Below are 17500 nucleotides of genomic sequence, written 5' to 3' on the forward strand. Positions count from 1 at the left end.
TCCATCTTCTTTTCGACAGCCTAAACACATCCACAACCCTAAGCTGTAGAAAGGATTTTGATCCTTTTGGCTAAAGGCCTTGCAAAACTACAACTCCCATCATCCTGTAACGTATGGATTCCCAGGGGATTTGAACCTGGGTCTTCCAATATCACTCAAAGCACAGCAACGGTCGACTCAGGTAAAATATAAACAGATGGTGGGAAGGTGAACAGGTCCAACCAGTTGCAAAGCTGAGTTTTCGTCACCTTCCAAAACCAGGATCAGTCCTGAGCCTCAGGAATTTGCAAAATGTGCTGTTGCGAATGAGAAAAGGCCTTGAAACACTAGAAACTATGCTTGAGACGCAACTGTCTTTGTGTTCCCGAATCTTGAGTGCGAATCCGACCGCCAACTGAGAGAAGATGGAAAGAAGGCTTCCATTTATTGGATAATGAGCGACAAAGTGGTTCCCCACCGAGAGCAGAAAGCTTTGTTCGTTCTGAAGTGTGACTGCATCAGGACATTTTGGGGGAAAATGCAGGATGTTTCTTTTAAGAACAAGGCTCACCAGTTTAGGGATGCAAAGCCAGTGCCTTTCCAAAGGCTCACAGAGTTTTCGATTCTTCTTGGAGGCTGGATGGCCATCTGTCGGGAGGGTTTTGATCATGCCTCCCTGCCTGGCAGAATCAGCTTGGAATGGATGGCCTTGCAACTCTAGGATTTGGGGATTTTATAAACAAAGGCTGGATGGCCATCTGTTGAGAAGGTTTTGTTTGTGCTTTTCCTGCCTGGCAGAACAAGGTCAGGTTGGATGGCCTTTGGAGATCCCTTCAAACTCTAAGATTCTATGATTTCATAAACAAAGGCTGGATGGCCATCTGTCGGGGTGGGGGCGGGCTTTGATTGTGTGTCTCTGATCGTACTTTTCCTGCCTGGCAGAAGAAGGTTGAACTCGACAGCCTTGGGGATCCCTTCGAACTCTAGGATTCTATGATTACATAAACAAAGGCTAGATGGCCATCTGTCGGGAGGGTTCTGATTGTGTCTCCCTGCCTGGCAGAATGAAGTTGGATCGGATGGCCTTGCAACTCTAGGATTTGAGGATTTCATAAACAAAGGCTGGATCTGTTGAGAAGGTTTTGTTTGTGCTTTTCCTGCCTGGCAGAAGAAAGTTGGACCGGATGGCCTTTGAGAATCCCTTCAAACTCTAGGATTCTATGATTTCATAAACAAAGGCTGGATGGCCATCTGTCGGGAGGGGTTTGATTGTGTCTCCCTGCCTGGCAGAATGAAGTTGGATCGGCTGGCCTTGCAACTCTAGGATTTGAGGATTTCATAAGCAAAGGCTGCATGGCCATCTGTTGAGAAGGCTTTGTTTGTGCTTTACGTGTCTGGCAGAATGAGATTAGACTGGATGGCCTTTGGGGATCCCTTCAAACTTTAGGGTTCTACGGTTTCATAAACAAAGGCTGGATGGCATCTGTCAGGATGACTTTGATTGTGTCTCCCTGGATTGGATGGCCTTTGAGGACCCCTACGAACTCTAGGATTCTAATACTGGAGGGCCATCTTTTGAGAGGGCTCTGATTGTGCTTTTCCTGCCTGGCAGAAGAAAGTTGGACCGGATGGCCTTGAGGATCCCTTCAAACTCTAGGATTCTATGATTTCATAAACAAAGGCTGGATGGTCACCTGTTGGGAGGGCTTTGATTGTGTCTCCCTGCCTGGCCAAATGAAGTTTGATTGGATAGCCTTTGGGGACCCCTACGAACTCTAGGATTCTAATACTGGAGGGCCAGATTCTGTGATTTCAAACACTGAATGGGCATCTTTCGAGAAGGCTTTGATTGTGCTTTTCCTGCCTGGCAGAAGAAAGTTGGACTGGATAGCCTTGGGGATCCCTTCGTACTCTAGGATTCTATGATTTCGTAAACAAAGGCTGGATGGCCATCTGTCGGGAGGGCTTTGATTGTGTCTCCCTGCCTGGCCAAATGAAGTTAGACTGGATGGCCTTTGGGGACCTCTATGAACTCTAGGATTCTATGATTTCAAACACCGGATGGCCATCTTTCGAGAAGGCTTTGATTGTGCTTTTCCTGCCTGGCAGAAGAAAGTCTGACTGGATGGCCTTTGGGGATCCCTTCGAACTCTAGGATTCTATGATTTCGTAAACAAAGGCTGGATGGTCATTTGTCGGGAGAGCTTTGATTGTGTCTTCCTGCCTGGCCAAATTAAGTTAGACTGGATGGCCTTTGGGGACCCCTACGAACTCTAAGCTTCTAATACTGGAGGGCCATCTTTTGAGAGGGCTTTGATTGTGTCTCCCTGCCTGGCAGAATGGGGTTGGACTGGATGGCCTTTGGGGATCCCTTCGTACTCTAGGATTCTATGATTTCATAAACAAAGGCTGGATGGCCATCTGTCGGGAGGGCTTTGATTGGGTGGCTTTGATTGTGCTTTTCCTGCCTGGCAGAAGAAAGTTGGACTGGATAGCCTTGGGGATCCCTTCGTACTCTAGGATTCTATGATTTCGTAAACAAAGGCTGGATGGCCATCTGTCGGGAGGGCTTTGATTGTGTCTCCCTGCCTGGCAGAATGGGGTTGGACTGGATGGCCTTTGGGGACCCCTTCCAACTCAAACCCACATGTCCAATCCACCAATGAAGGAATCCATTCTCCAAAGTGTGGATGCAACGCACAAAAGGAAACCTTCATGGAGCCATTGATCTCGGCTGCTTGGAAATCCAATTCTCTGGAGCCAAACCTGACCTTTGGCCTCCCAGGAATGGAGACATTGGAAAGAAAATGATTGATGGCCCATTTCTCTTTCTCTCTCTCTCTGTAACGTGATTAAGCCCAGAAGATAAAACATGCTTAAGATTCAGAAGAAGGATGCAGACGGTGCAAGGAACGTGCCACGGCAGTTCAAGTGGTATCAAACTGCATTAATTCTCTGGTGTAGATGCACCCAAATTCTTCCTCTTTCCCGACCGCTTCCCCTACAATTATGAACGTTCGTTCAAATGGCTCATAATTACATTCTGGAAGAAGGAAGCGGTGGTCGAGATAAATGAAAAGACATGAAATACAAGATAAGAAAGGGAGCAATTATGATCAAGGAGCAGAAAGAGGAAACGAAGATAAGGCCGCCAAGATGAAAGAGAAAAAAGGCCGCGTGATAATAATAATATAATACGAGAAGGAAGCCAGCAGCTAAGAGGGAAACCAATGCCAATTTTTCTAGAGTGTATGCAGAAGATGCTTCCCTTATAAAACTACAACTCTCATATTTCCTTAAGCAGTTGCCATGGCAGTTTGTTGAGGTCCAGGGCCAGAGAAGCAGATGGCGGAAACAGAAGAACGGCCTGCCTCAGGGGAGCGTGCTTGCTCCATCCATGTTCAACATCTACACAAATGACCAGCCACTGCCAGGAGGGACAGAGAGCTTCATCTATGCTGATGATCGTGCCATTACCGCTCAAGCAGGGAGCTTTGAGACTGTAGAACAGAAGCTCTCCGAAGCTCTAGGTGCTCTTACTGCCTACTACAGCTGATCCTTAATCCATCTAAAACACAGACATGTGCCTTTCATCTCAAGAACAGACAAGCATCCCGAGCTCTGAGGATTATTACCTGGGAAGGAATCCCACTGGAGCATTGCAGCGCACCCAAGTACCTGGGAGGAGTTACTCTGGACCGTGCTCTCACCTACAAGAAGCACTGCCTGAATATCAAGCAAAAAGTGGGTGCTAGAAACAATATCATACGAAAGCTGGCTGGCACAACCTGGGGATCACAACCAGACACAGTGAAGACATCTGCCCTTGCGCTGAGCTACTCTGCTGCTGAGTATGCATGCCCAGTATGGAACACATCTCACCACGCTAAAACAGTGGATGTGGCTCTTAATGAGACATGCCGCATTATCACGGGGTGTCTGCGCCCCACGCCACTGGAGAAATTACACTGCTTAGCCGGTATTGCACCACCTGACATCCGCTGGGAAGTAGCAGCCGATAGTGAAAGGACCAAGGCAGAGACATCTCCAGCTCATCCCATGTTTGGGTATCAGCCAGCATGTCAACGACTTAAATCTAGACATAGTTTTCTAAGATCTACAGAGACACTCGCTGGAACACCTCAGCAAGTGAGAGTCCAAAAGTGGCAGGCTCAAACCCAGCACCTCAACCAATGCCTGATACCAAATGAGAGACTACTCCTTCCTGGGCACACAGAAGACGGGGCGACTTGGAAGGCGCTGAGCAGACTGCGCTCTGGCACCACGAGATGCAGAGCCAACCTTCAAAAATGGGGCCACAAAGTGGAATCCTTGACATGCGAGTGTGGAGAAGAGCAAACCACTGACCACCTGCGGCAATGCAACCTGAGCCCTGCCACATGCACCAGGGAGGACCTTCTTGCAGCAACACCGGAAGCACTCCAAGGGGCCAGACACTGGTCAAAGGACATTTAACCAACTACCAAACTCACAAGTTGTGTATTTTTCTATTTGTTTGCTTTGTTCTGTTAGAAATGTAATATAATGGACTGGTTGCTCTGAGACGACAAATAAATGGCAGTTAAAGTGGTACTAAACTGGATTAAGCCTACAGTGGAGATATTGTGCCCTTGAGTTTTCCCATTCAGGATTAGCAGATATGTTTCTGTTTCCAAAGACTAGGCAAAGGTAAAGGTAAAAGTTGTCCCCTGGCATTAAGTCCAGTCATGTCCAACTCTGGGGTGTGGTGCTCATCTCCATTTCTAAGCCGAAGAGCCGGCGTTGTCCATAGACACCTCCAAGATCATGTGCCCATTGGCATGACTTCATGGAGTGCCCTTACCTTCCTGCCGGAGCGGTACCTATTGATCGACTCACATTTGCATGTTTTTGAACTGCTAGGTTGGCATAATAACAATAATAATAATAATAATAATAATAATAATAATAATAATAATGGGACTCTGGTGCTCATCTCCATTTCTAAGCCAAAGAGCCGGCATTGTCCATAGACACCTCCAAGGTCATGTAGCCATTGGCATGACTGCATGGAGTGCCGTTACCTTGCCGCCGGAGTGGTACCTATTGATCGACTCACATTTGCATGTTTTTGAACTACTAGGTTGGCAGAATAATAATAATAATAATAATAATAATAATAATAATAATAATAATAATGTATTGTCGAAGGCTTTCATGGCCGGAATCACTGGGTTGTTGTAGGTTTTTTCGGGCTATATGGCCATGTTCTAGAGGCATTCTCTCCTGACATTTCGCCTGCATCTATGGCAAGCATCCTCAGAGGTAGTGAGGTCTGTTGGAACTAGGGAAAAGGGGTTTATATATCTGTGGAATGACCAGGGTGGGGCAAAGGACTCTTGCCTTCTGGAGCTAGGTGTGAATGTTTCAACCGACCACCTTGATTAGCATTCAATGACCTGGAAGCGCCTGGTGGGAATCTCTTGTTGGGAGTGATTTTATGTGCCTGTTTGTTTCCTCTCTGTTGTTTTGCTGTTGTAATTTTAGAGTTTTTTAGTACTGGGAGCCAGATTGAGTTCATTTTCATGGTTTCCCCCTTTCTGTTGAAGTTGTCTACATGCTTCCTGTGGATTTCAATGGCTTCTCTGTGTAACCTGACATGGTGGTTGTGAGAGTGGTCCAGCATTTCTGTGTTCTCAAATCATATGCTGTGTCCAGGTTGGTTCCTCAGGTGCTCTGCTCTGGCTGACTTCTCTGGTTGAAGGAGTCTGCAGTGCCTTTCATGTTCCTTGATTCATGTCTGGACAATGCTTCTGCGTTTGGGGGTCTCTCTGGAGACTTCTTGTCCACAGCTGCATGGTATACAATGGTAGACTCCTGCAGAGGTGAGAGGATCCCTCTTGTCCTTTGCTGAACGTAGCATTGGCTGGATTTTCTTGGTGGTTCTGTAGATAGTTTGTATGTTGTGTTTCCTCATCAGCTTCCCTTCTGCGGTCAGTGGTTCCCTTGATGTATAAAATTAGAACAGCACAACAGAGAGGAAACAAACAAGGACATCTAATCACCTCTCAACAAAAGTTTGCTCCAGGCACTGCCAGGCAATCAACTGCTAATCAAGTTGGTCGGTTGAAACATTCACACCTAGCTCCAGCAGACAAGAGTCCTTTGTCTCACCCTGGTCATTCCGCAGATATATAAACCCATTTTCCTAGTTCCAACAGACCCTCACTACCTCTGAAAATGTTTGCCATAGATGCAGGCGAAACGTCAGGAGAGAATGACTAAAGAACATGGCCATATAGCCCGAAAAAACCTACAACAACCCAATAATAATAATAATGATGATAATGCTTTATTTATACCCCGCCACCATCTCCCCAAGGGACTCGGAGAGGCTTACATGAGGCCAAGCCCAACAACACATCAATAAAACAGGAAAGCAATAAACAAAACAATACAATGCAATACAAATTAATATAAATCAAATATAAACAATAACACATAAGTATTGTCGAGGGCTTTCATGGCCAGGATCACTGGGTTGTTGTAGGTTTTTCCAGGCTATATGGCCATGTTCTGGAGGCAATTTTTCTCCTGATATTTCGCCTGCATCTATGGCAAGCGTCCTCAGAGGTAGTGAGGTCTGTTGGAACTAGGACAATGGGTTTATATATCTGTGGAATGACCAGGGTAATGTTTCAGCTTATCACCTTGATTTGCATTCAATGGCCTGTAAGCGCCTGGTGGGAATCATAGAATCAAAGAGTTGGAAGAGACCTCCTGGGCCATCCAGTCCAACCCCATTCTGCCAAGAAGCAGGAACATTGCATTCAAATCACCCCTGACAGATGGCCATCCAGCCTCTGTTTAAAAGCTTCCAAAGAAGGAGCCTCCACCACACTCTGGGGCAGAGAGTTCCACTGCTGAACGGCTCTCACAGTCAGGAAGGTCTTCCTCATGTTCAGATGGAATCTCCTTTCTTGTAGTTTGAAGCCATTGTTCCGCGTCCTCGTCTCCAGGGAAGCAGAAAACAGGCTTGCTCCCTCCTCCCTGTGGCTTCCTCTCACATATTTATACATGGCTATCATGTCTCCTCTCAGCCTTCTCTTCTTCAGGCTAAACATGCCCAGCTCCTTAAGCCGCTCCTCATAGGGCTTGTTCTCCAGACCTTTTATCATTTTAGTCGCTCTCCTCTGGACACATTCCACCTTGTCAATATCTCTCTTGAATTGTGGTGCCCAGAACTGGACACAATATTCCAGATGTGGTCTAACCAAAGCGGAATAGAGCATGGGGAGCATGACTTCCTTAGATCTAGACACTAGGCTCCTATTGATGCAGGCCAAAATCCCATTGGCTTTTTTTGCCGCCACATTACATTGTTGGCTCATGTTTAACTTGTTGTCCACGAGGACTCCAAGATCTTTTTCACACGTCCTGCTCTCGAGCCAGGCGTCTCGAGCCAGGTGCTCTGCTATGGCTGACTTCTCTGGTTGGAGTAGTTTGCAGGGCCTTTCATGTTCCAAGTCTACATAGGGACCACCAAACGCAGCATTGCCCAGACACGCATCAAGGAACATGAAAGGCACTGCAAACTACTCCAACCAGAGAAATCAGCCATAGCAGAGCACCTGATGGACCAACCTGGTTATTATTGGTTAGACGCAGGTTTGCAGCTTGGGTGTGAGCCTGGACTCATCGCTGAGCCTGGAGCCCCAGGTTTCGGCGGTGACCAGGGGAGCATTTGCACAGCTAAAGCTTGTGCGCCAGCTGCACCCGTACCTTGGGAAGTCTGACTTGGCCACGGTAGTCCACGCTCTGGTTACATCCCGTTTAGACTACTGCAACGCTCTCTACGTGGGGTTGCCTTTGAAGACAGCTCGGAAGCTCCAACTAGTCCAACGCTCGGCAGCCATGATTTTAACAGGAGCGGAGCGCAGGGAGCATACAACCCCCCTGTTGCGCCAACTCCACTGGCTACCGATCTGCTACCGGGCTGAATTCAAAGTGCTGGCGTTGGCCTCTAAAGCCCTAAACGGTTCCGGCCCAAGCTACCTATCCGACCGCATCTCTGCCTATGAACCCACCAGGACCTTGAGATGTTCCGGGGAGACCCTGCTCTCGATCCCGCCTGCTTCTCAAGCTCGGCTGGCAGGGACGAGAGATAGGGCCTTCTCGGTGGTGGCTCCTCGGCTGTGGAACGCCCTTCCTACGGACATTAGACTAGCACCATCTCTAATGGTATTCCGCAAAAAGGTGAAGAGCAGGCGTTCCAATAATTAGTGCAATGATTGGTTAATGAGCACTGGAATGGAACAATGGATGACGAATCTGGAACATGTTTTTGATGACGAGACGACAGTGAATGGGTATTGTAGTAACTGTTTATTAATTGTGTAATGTGTTAGGTTGTTAACTGTTTCTATACTGTAGCACTGAATTTTTGCTGTTCGTATTTGTTGTGAACCGCTGTGAGTCGCCTTCGGGCTGAGAACAGCCGTATATAAGTAAAGTCAAAAGTAAATAAATAAATATTATTAACAAGCTCAGCAGCTCAGCGGTTTAACCCACTGCGCCACTGGGGGCTCCAAAGACTAGCCGCATTGAAATTGCAACAATCCACATGGGAAATAACTGTAGTTTTAATAACAGATACAACTAATGAATATTTGCAAACGAAGCTAACGCCATCGATCATAATAACTCCATCCAGGCAAGATTGCAATTAGTATTTTTGGTTTAATAAGTTGATAGCACGGGCGCTGCAGTTTTGCAAGGTCTTTAAGCCTTCTCTGCGAAAATGACAACTGCAAGGATTCCATAGCATTGAGCCATGGGCGGTTATAGTGGTATGAAACTGCATTAATTCTCCAATGTGGAAGCTTCCTTGGAACTCTAGATCTCTTTCCGTGCTGGATCTCCCTTGCAGGGCTACTGTGCGGATCACGAAAGAAGAAAAAGGTTTTTGAGAGGGTCATTAATAATGCATTGCTTGTATATAGGGCTGTGGTGTCTCCGGAGGAGCGAGCGCTGTGCAGGCATTACTATGTAGTAACCCTGACAACAACCCTACAAAGCGGTGTTACAATCTCCTCATTAAAGGAACAGCAGGGAGCGCAGAGGCAAGACTCCATCAAATTGTGCAAAAAGGGGGAAGGAGCGGATACTCGGACCGAAGCCATGAATAGGGAGATTCCAGGCAGAGAAAAAGATGGTTCAAAATGGCAGGGAGTTAACCTCTGGAACTCACTGCTGCAAGAAATAGAAATGGTTGCCTACCTGAGGTATACAGGAGCGGATACTCGCACCTAAGCCATGAATAGGGAGATTCCAGGCAGAGAAAAAGATGGTTCGAAATGGCAGGGAGTTAACCTCTGGAACTCACTGCTGCAAGAAATAGAAATGGTTGCCTACCTGAGGTATACAGGAGCGGATACTCGCACCTAAGCAATGAATAGGGAGATTCCAGGCAGAGAAAAAGATGGTTCGAAACGGCAGGGAGTTAACCTCTGGAACTCACTGCTGCAAGAAATAGAAATGGTTGCCTACCTGAGGTATACAGGAGCGGATACTCGCACCTAAGCAATGAATAGGGAGATTCCAGGCAGAGAAAAAGATGGTTCGAAACGGCAGTGAGTTAACCTCTGGAACTCACTGCTGCAAGAAATAGAAATATACCTGAGGTATACTGTAGAATCAATACAGTTTGTGCCAACTTCAACTGGGAGTTCTAGTTTGGCGAGGCACTCACTCTCTTTGGCAGAGAAAGCCCAAGTCCTTGGAAAACTGCAACTTCCAGAACTCTGAATTCTGGAAATTGTGGGAACATGGGAGTTAAAGTGGTGTCGATTCATAGAATCATAAAATAATAGACTTGGAAGGGATCACATGGGTCATCTAGTCCAACCCCTTCTGCCATGCAGGAAAAGCACAATCAAAGTACTCCTGACAGATGACCACTCAGCCTCTCCTTAATTGCACTCATTTAGCAATGTAGATGCACCCGAAAAGCAATTTGGGCCGTCAGTGGTGATTAATCAGAATGGCTAGAGATCCATTCCAGCATTGGGTTGTTGTAGTTTTTTTCGGGCTATATGGCCATGTTCTAGAGGCATTCTCTCCTGACATTTCGCCTGCATCTATGGCAAGCATGTAGCGTCACTGCTGCATAGGATAAGCAAATGCACCCGTTTTGAACCCGGAACTTCCTGTTTCCTATTGCAATATTGCAACCATTTACAAGAAGTTGCGAAAGTGTGTGAAAATACATCAATTTGTCTTGCAACTTCTTTGGCATTTCAGGCCCAGAGGCTCAGCAAGTGAAGCATTTGGTTGTAGGACTCTGGCTGTGTCTACACTGTGGAATTACAAGGGTTGAATGAAAAGTAATGCCTCCACCTTGGTAACTGCTCAACAGATGGCAGTACTGATATGCGGCAAGTACTGGCTTGTTCAGTAGACTCCCCTCTACAATTCCATTTCGGCGGGAAGCCTTAGCATTGAACTGTTGTGTTGCTAAAGTGCGAAGTATGGAACCCTACGCAGACGGTCGTTCAATGCGACTTAAGCAACGTATGTGGCAGGTACTGGTTTGTTCAGTAGACTCTCCTCTACAGTTCCATTTTGGTGGGAAGCCTTAGCATTGAACAGTTGTGTTGCTAAAGTGCGAAGTATGGAACCCTGCGCAGATGGCCAATCAATGCAACTTAAGCAACGTATGTGGCAGATACTGGCTTGTTCAGTAGACTCTCCTCTACAGTTCCATTTTGGTGGGAAGCCTTAGCATTGAACGTTTTTGTTGCTAAAGTGCAAAGTATGGAACCCTGCGCAGATGGCCAATCAATGCAACTTAAGCAACGTATGTGGCAGGTACTGGCTTGTTCAGTAGACTCTCCTCTACAGTTCCATTTTTGTGGGAAGCCTTAGCATTGAACGTTTGTGTTGCTAAAGTGCAAAGTATGGAACCCTGCGCAGACAGTCGGTCAATGCGACTTAAGCAATGTATGTGGCAGGTACTGGCTTGTTTAGTAGACTCTCCTCTACAGTTCCATTTTGGCGGGAAGCTTTAGCATTGAATGGTTGCGTTGCTAAAGTGCGAAGTATGGAACCCTGCGCAGATGGTCAATCAATGCGACTTAAGCAACATGCAGCCATTGAATTCTTGACAGCAGAAGGTGTCACCCCAAAGGAGATTCATCAGAGAATGCAAGCTGTTGATGGGGATTGTGTTGATGTGAATACTGAATGTAGTTGGGCGAGTGAGTATAAAGGTGTGGAGGTGGGAACATCTGACTTGCATCTGACTTGTGTGAAACTCGGTGGTTGCTGTCACAGGACGTCCATAGCCATAGATAGGAGTTGTAGTCCAAAAACACTTGGAGAGTTTTGCAAGAGGTTTCTATTCCTGGCTTATGTGGCTCCAGAAAAACTTTCACCCGACTTCCCTCTCCAGAAATGAAAACCCATCCTCTTCACCGGGTATTGAATTCGCCAGATTAAAATCCTCAATTTTGGTGTAAATCCAACAAAAGGTAGATGATACGAAGCTCAGCAAAACGATATCTTGAAATGGACTCCAGTTATTATTGGATGGCGTACAGTATGCAAACTTCCAGGTTACAAGAGACTTAGGGTACATCTACACTGCAGAAATAATATCTTGAAATGGACTCCCATTAATATTGGAGTACATACACTTTCAGGTTACACATTGGGGGGCATCTAAGTTAATGCAATCGGAGGAGTTGGAGTTTTGCAGGGTCTTTAGCCTTCTCTGCCAGCGCTGAGGCCTCACCAAATTCACCAGTTCCATAGCATGGAGACATGGCAGTCAAATGGGTGTCAAACCATATTACAAGGGTTGAATGAAAAGTAATGCCTCCACCTTCATTACTTGGGTTTGGATGGGAATATTATAATAAATCAAACGCAGAAATAATCCTTAGAATGTGCTCTTTAATGAACACTATTCACTTCCCCACGTAATCACCAGACAATTCGATACATTTCTGCCAACAAGAAACAAGTTTTCTGAAGCCGTCACGGAAGAAGTCGACACTGTGTTTCCGCAACCAGCGTCTCACAGTTCTCTCATCCTGGGTACTCATAGAATCATAGATACAAGAGTTGGAAGAGACCTCATGGGCCATCCAGTCCAACCCCCTGCCAAGAGCAGGAATATTGCATTCAAATCACCCCTGACAAATGGCCATCCAGCCTCTGCTTAAAAGCTTCCAAAAAAGGAGCCTCCACCACACTCCGGGGCAGAGAGTTCCACTGCTGAACGGCTCTCACAGTCAGGAAGTTCTTCCTAATTTTCAGATGGAATCTCCTCTCTTGTAGTTTGAAGCCATTGTTCCATTGCGTCCTAGTCTCCAGGGAAGCAGAAAACAAGCTTGCTCCCTCCTCCCTGTGGCTTCCTCTCACATATTTATACATCGTGCACAGATCTTCCAATAGCCAATAAAGCAATAATGTGACCCACACATAATCACCAGACCATTGGATACATTTCTGCCAACAATGAACAAGTTTTCTGAAGCCGTCGCGGGAGAAGTCGACACTCTGTTTCCGCAACCAGTGTCTCACAGTTCTCTCATCCTGAGTACCCATCATGCACAGATCTTCCGATAGCCAAACAAAGCAATAATGTGACCTACACGTTCTTGTGAAATGCTGATTATGCTTGAAATTTCTCTTTGAGTAATACGACAATCGTTCTAACTCAATCTGTCAATCTTTTCCTTGTGAATAAAAATGTAATGTTCGTTTGTGGGATTAATATAACTCAAAAACCATTAGACGAATTGACACCAAATCTGGACACAAGACACCTAACAACACAATGTATGTCCTTCACTATAAAAATTGATTTTGTCATTTGGGAGTTGTAGTTGCTGGGATTTATAGTTCACCTACAATCAAACAACATTCTGAACCCCACCAGAGCAACTGTCTGAAGATGTTTTGTCAGGTGCAGAAGTTAATGAGAGTCAAGTAAATGAGAGTGTAGATAGAAAACAAGGCTTTCGTAAACAGAGACAAAAGCGCTCAGGCGCAAAGAAGATCAGTTCGTTTACAGGAAAAGAGAGATAAGAAACCTTTATCTGGTGGTAAGGTCAAGAGAAATGCTTTCCTTTCAGTTTTGGGAATCTGGAAAAGCCTTATATTGATTCATGGGAAAGAGAGTGCTTGCTCCATCCATGTTCAACATCTACACCAATGACCAGCCACTGCCAGAAGGGACAGAGAGTTTCATATATGCTGATGATCGTGCCATTACTGCTCAAGCAGGGAGCTTTGAGATGGTTGAACAGAAGCTCTCTGAAGCTCTAGGTGCTCTTACTGCCTATGACAGGGAAAACCAGCTGATCCCTAATCCATCTAAAACACAGACATGTGCTTTTCACCTTAAAAACAGACAAGCATCCCGAGCTCTGAGGATTATTACCTGGGAAGGAATCCCACTGGAGCATTGCAGCGCACCCAAATACCTGGGAGTCACTCTGGACCGTGCTCTGACCTACAAGAAGCACTGCCTGAACATCAAGCAAAAAGTGGGTGCTAGAAACAATATCATACGAAAGCTGACTGGCACAACCTGGGGATCACAACCAGACACAGTGAAGACATCTGCCCTTGCGCTGTGCTACTCTGCTGCTGAGTACACATGCCCAGTGTGGAACACATCTCACCACGCTAAAACAGTGGATGTGGCTGTTAATGAGAAATGCCGCATGATCACGAGTTGTCTGTGCCCTACACCACTGGAGAAATTACACTGCTTAGCCGGCATTGCACCACCTGACATCCACCGGGAAGTGGCAGCCAATAGTGAAAGGACCAAGGCAGAGACATCTCCAGCTCATCCCGTTTGGGTATCAGCCAGCACGTCAACAACTTAAATCTAGAAATAGTTTTCTAAGATCTACAGAGACACTCGCTGGAACACCTCAGCAAGTCAGAGTCCAAAAGTAGCAGGCCCAAACCCAGCACCTCAACCAATGGCTGATACCAAATGAGAGACTCCCTCCTGGGCACACAGAAGACTGGGCGACTTGGAAGGCGCTGAACAGACTGTGCTCTGGCACCACGAGATGCAGAGCCAACCTTCAGAAATGGGGCCACAAAGTGGAATCCACGACGTGCGAGTGTGGAGAAGAGCAAACCACTGACCACCTGCTGCAATGCACCCTGAGTCCTGCCACATGCACAAGGGAGGACCTTCTTGCGGCAACACCAGAGGCACTCCAAGTGGCCGGCTACTGGTCAAATGACATTTAATCAACTACCAAGCTTGCAAAATCTGTGTTTTCTGTCTGTTTGTTTGTTTAGTTAAAAATGTAATACAAATGTCTGGTTGCTCCTGACACGATAAATAAATAATGGGAAAGAGTTGCCTCAGTCGGGTCAATGCTGGGGTTTCATGATGGTCTTGCTTTCAAGTGCTCTTAGTTTCATGTACCAAGTTTTTGCCAAGCTCCAGATCTGTGTATGGCAGTGGTTCTCAACCTGGGGTCCCCAGATGTTTTTGGCCTTCAACTCCCAGAAATCCTAACAGCTGGTGAACTGGCTGGGATTTCTGGGAGTTGTAGGCCAACAACATCTGGGGACCCCAGGTTGAGAACCACTGGTGTATGGGATTTTTCCTGAGGCCTTGTTTCGTGGATTTATGTGCCTAGTTTCATGGATTTTATGGATCTTGTTTCCTCTTGAAGCTTATGAACTATTTGATGTACAGCGTTTCCTCAAATATCGCGGGTGTTATGTTCCAGGACCACCCGCAAAAAGTGAAATTCCACGAAGTAGGAACGCTATGTATAGATATCTCATTCCGATGGTGAGGCAGTGATTTACATACTGATTTGTATCTCCTCTCTCTCTTTTGTTATGATTGGCCACCTCTCTCCACACTCCCCCTTCCCTACTCCATCGTTGCTAGGAGGCAAAAACCCGCAAAACAGTGAATCCGCGAAAAGCGAACCGCAAAGTAGCGAGGGAACACTATATTGGAACTTTACTGTTTTTCCTACTTTTACTGCTTTGCCTACATATATTCTTCAATAAACTGCTTGCTGATTTTACCAACCAGGTGTGGTGTTAAGGTCAGGGTTACAACAACTAAAACCTTTTTTGGGTTGAGTGGGTAAGTTGGTAGCTGACTCTGCAGGTTGGCATCTGCCACCCCTTACCTTGATTTTGTGCAGCGACTTCTCCGCCTCCAGGATCTGCACCCACACCACGACGCCGGACTTGTTGTAGGTCAGGTTCCATCCCTGCTCGGAGTTGCATTCTGTCCGGAAAAGTTCGAAGTCTCTATCGTCGGGGATCTGGACACTGTCCCGGGTGGACATCCCGTCGTCCGCCTCTCCGGTGGGAAAAGCCCCAGGAGCGAAAGGCGCCCAAAGGTTGGGTTTCAAGAAGGTGCCTTTGGTGCCCAAGCCCCAAACTGGAAAAGCAGGTTTGCTTGCCAGGCGGATCTGCAGAGCCAAGGCTTTGGAGGGGAGGAAATCAATCAGTCTCTTACTGTCTGGAAATGGGAGGAGGAGAGGCTTAGCCAAAAACAGCAGGTGGAGATCTGTCAGGAAAGAGGAGAGAGAGAGAAGAGGAATATTAAGGAAGTAATGCTACCCCTCTATTCTGCCTTGGTTAGACCACATCTGGAATACTGTGTCCAATTCTGGGCACCACAGTTCAAGAGAGATATTGACAAGCTGGAATGTGTCCAGAGGAGGGCGACTAAAATGATCAAGGGTCTGGAGAACAAGCCCTATGAGGAGCGGCTTAAGGAACTGGGCATGTTTAGCCTGAAGAAGAGAAGCCTGAGAGGAGACATGATAGCCATGTATAAATATGTGAGAGGAAGCCACAGGGAGGAGGAGGGAGCAAGCTTGTTTTCTGCTTCCTTGGAGACTAGGACGCAATGGAACAATGGCTTCAAACTACAAGAGAGGAGATTCCATCTGAACATTAGGAAGAACTTCCTGACTGTGAGACCCGTTCAGCAGTGGAACTCTCTGCCCCGGAGTGTGGTGGAGGCTCCTTCTTTGGAAGCTTTTAAGCAGAGGCTGGATGGCCATTTGTCAGGGGTGATTTGAATGCAATATTCCTGCTTCTTGGCAGAATGGGGTTGGACTGGATGGCCCATGAGGTCTCTTCCAACTCTTTGATTCTATGATTCTATGATTAGGGCACATGAAGCTGCCTCCTAAAAAAGAGCCTTGGGGCAAAGGCTGGCATTAATGGAAGCTTTAGTTTGGAGTTGGGGAGTCTTGGGTTCTTGGAGGAAAGGAAAGAAGGATGTTTTGGAAAGAGAGGGAAAGGAAACAATAATAATATATAGCCATGTTGTGGAGGCATTCTCTCCTGACGTTTCGCCTTTCTTTCTTTCTTTCTTTCTTTCTTTCTTTCTTTTCTTTCTTTCTTTCTTTCTTTCTTTCGTTCCTTTGAGAGACCTCCAGATGCAGTTCTCGGCTTCTCTCTCTTCTCCTCCACCCCAAACAGGAGATGGGTTTACTTCCTCTTTCCAAAGCTATATTATTATTGGGTTGCTGTAGGTTTTTCCAGGCTATATGGCCATGTTCTGGAGGCAATTTTTCTCCTGACGTTTCGCCTGCATCTATGGCAAGCATCCTCAGAGGTAGTGAGGATAGTGAGGAGGAGATTCCATCTGAACATGAAGAGGAACTTCCTGACTGTGAGAGCCGTTCAGCAGTGGAACTCTCTGCCCCGGTGTGTGGTGGAGGCTCCTTCTTTGGAAGGTTTTAAGCAGAGGCTGGATGGCCATTTGTCAGGGGTGATTTGAATGCAATATTCCTGCTTCTTGGAAGAATGGGGTTGGACTGGATGGCCCATGAGGTCTCTTCCAACTCTTTGATTCTATGATTCTATGATTCTATGAAGGCTTTCATGGCCGGCATCACTGGGTTGTTGTAGGTTTTTTCGAGCTATATGGCCATGTTCTAGAGGCATTCTCTCCTGACGTTTCGCCTGCATCTATGGCAAGCATCCTCAGAGGTAGTGAGGTCTGTCGAAGGCTTTCATGGCCAGAATCACTGGGTTGTTGTAGGTTTTTTCGGGCTATATGGCCATGTTCTAGAGGCATTCTCTCCTGACGTTTCGCCTGCATTTATGGCAAGCATCCTCAGAGGTAGTGAGGTCTGTCGAAGGCTTTCATGGCCGGAATCACTGGGTTGTTGTAGGTTTTTTCGGGCTACATGGCCATGGTCTAGAGGCATTCTCTCCTGACGTTTCACCTGCATCTATGGCAAGCATCCTCAGAGATAGTGGGGTTTGTTGGAGCTAGGAAAATGGGTTTTTGTATATCTGTGGAAAGACCAGGGTGGGACAAGGAACTCTTGTCTGCTGGAGCTAGGTGTGAATGTTTCAACTGACCACCTTGATTAGCATTTGATGGCCTGGCAGTGCAGGTTCATAGAGATTTGGGGTTGGAGAAGGAGAGTCCTTGGAGAGAAGGCAAGGAGAAGAATGCTTAGGAAATCTGTTGTTTTGCTGTTTTAACTTTAGAGTTTTGTAATACTGT

At 46.5% G+C, this 17500-nt stretch overlaps 1 protein-coding gene across 1 annotated transcript in view; it reads right to left on the reverse strand.

The window, feature by feature from the left end:
- STARD10 (StAR related lipid transfer domain containing 10) overlaps positions 1-17500 on the reverse strand; it is a 100467-nt gene that overhangs the window by 78775 nt on the left and 4192 nt on the right. Inside the window, exon 2 of the mRNA XM_060771316.2 lies at positions 15150-15535. Coding sequence (XP_060627299.1) covers positions 15150-15311 — 162 coding nt within the window. The 5' untranslated portion in view covers positions 15312-15535. The remainder of the gene's footprint in view (positions 1-15149; positions 15536-17500) is intronic.

The sequence above is a fragment of the Anolis sagrei genome, chromosome 3, assembly GCF_037176765.1.
Source record: "Anolis sagrei isolate rAnoSag1 chromosome 3, rAnoSag1.mat, whole genome shotgun sequence".
NCBI lineage: Eukaryota > Metazoa > Chordata > Lepidosauria > Squamata > Dactyloidae > Anolis > Anolis sagrei.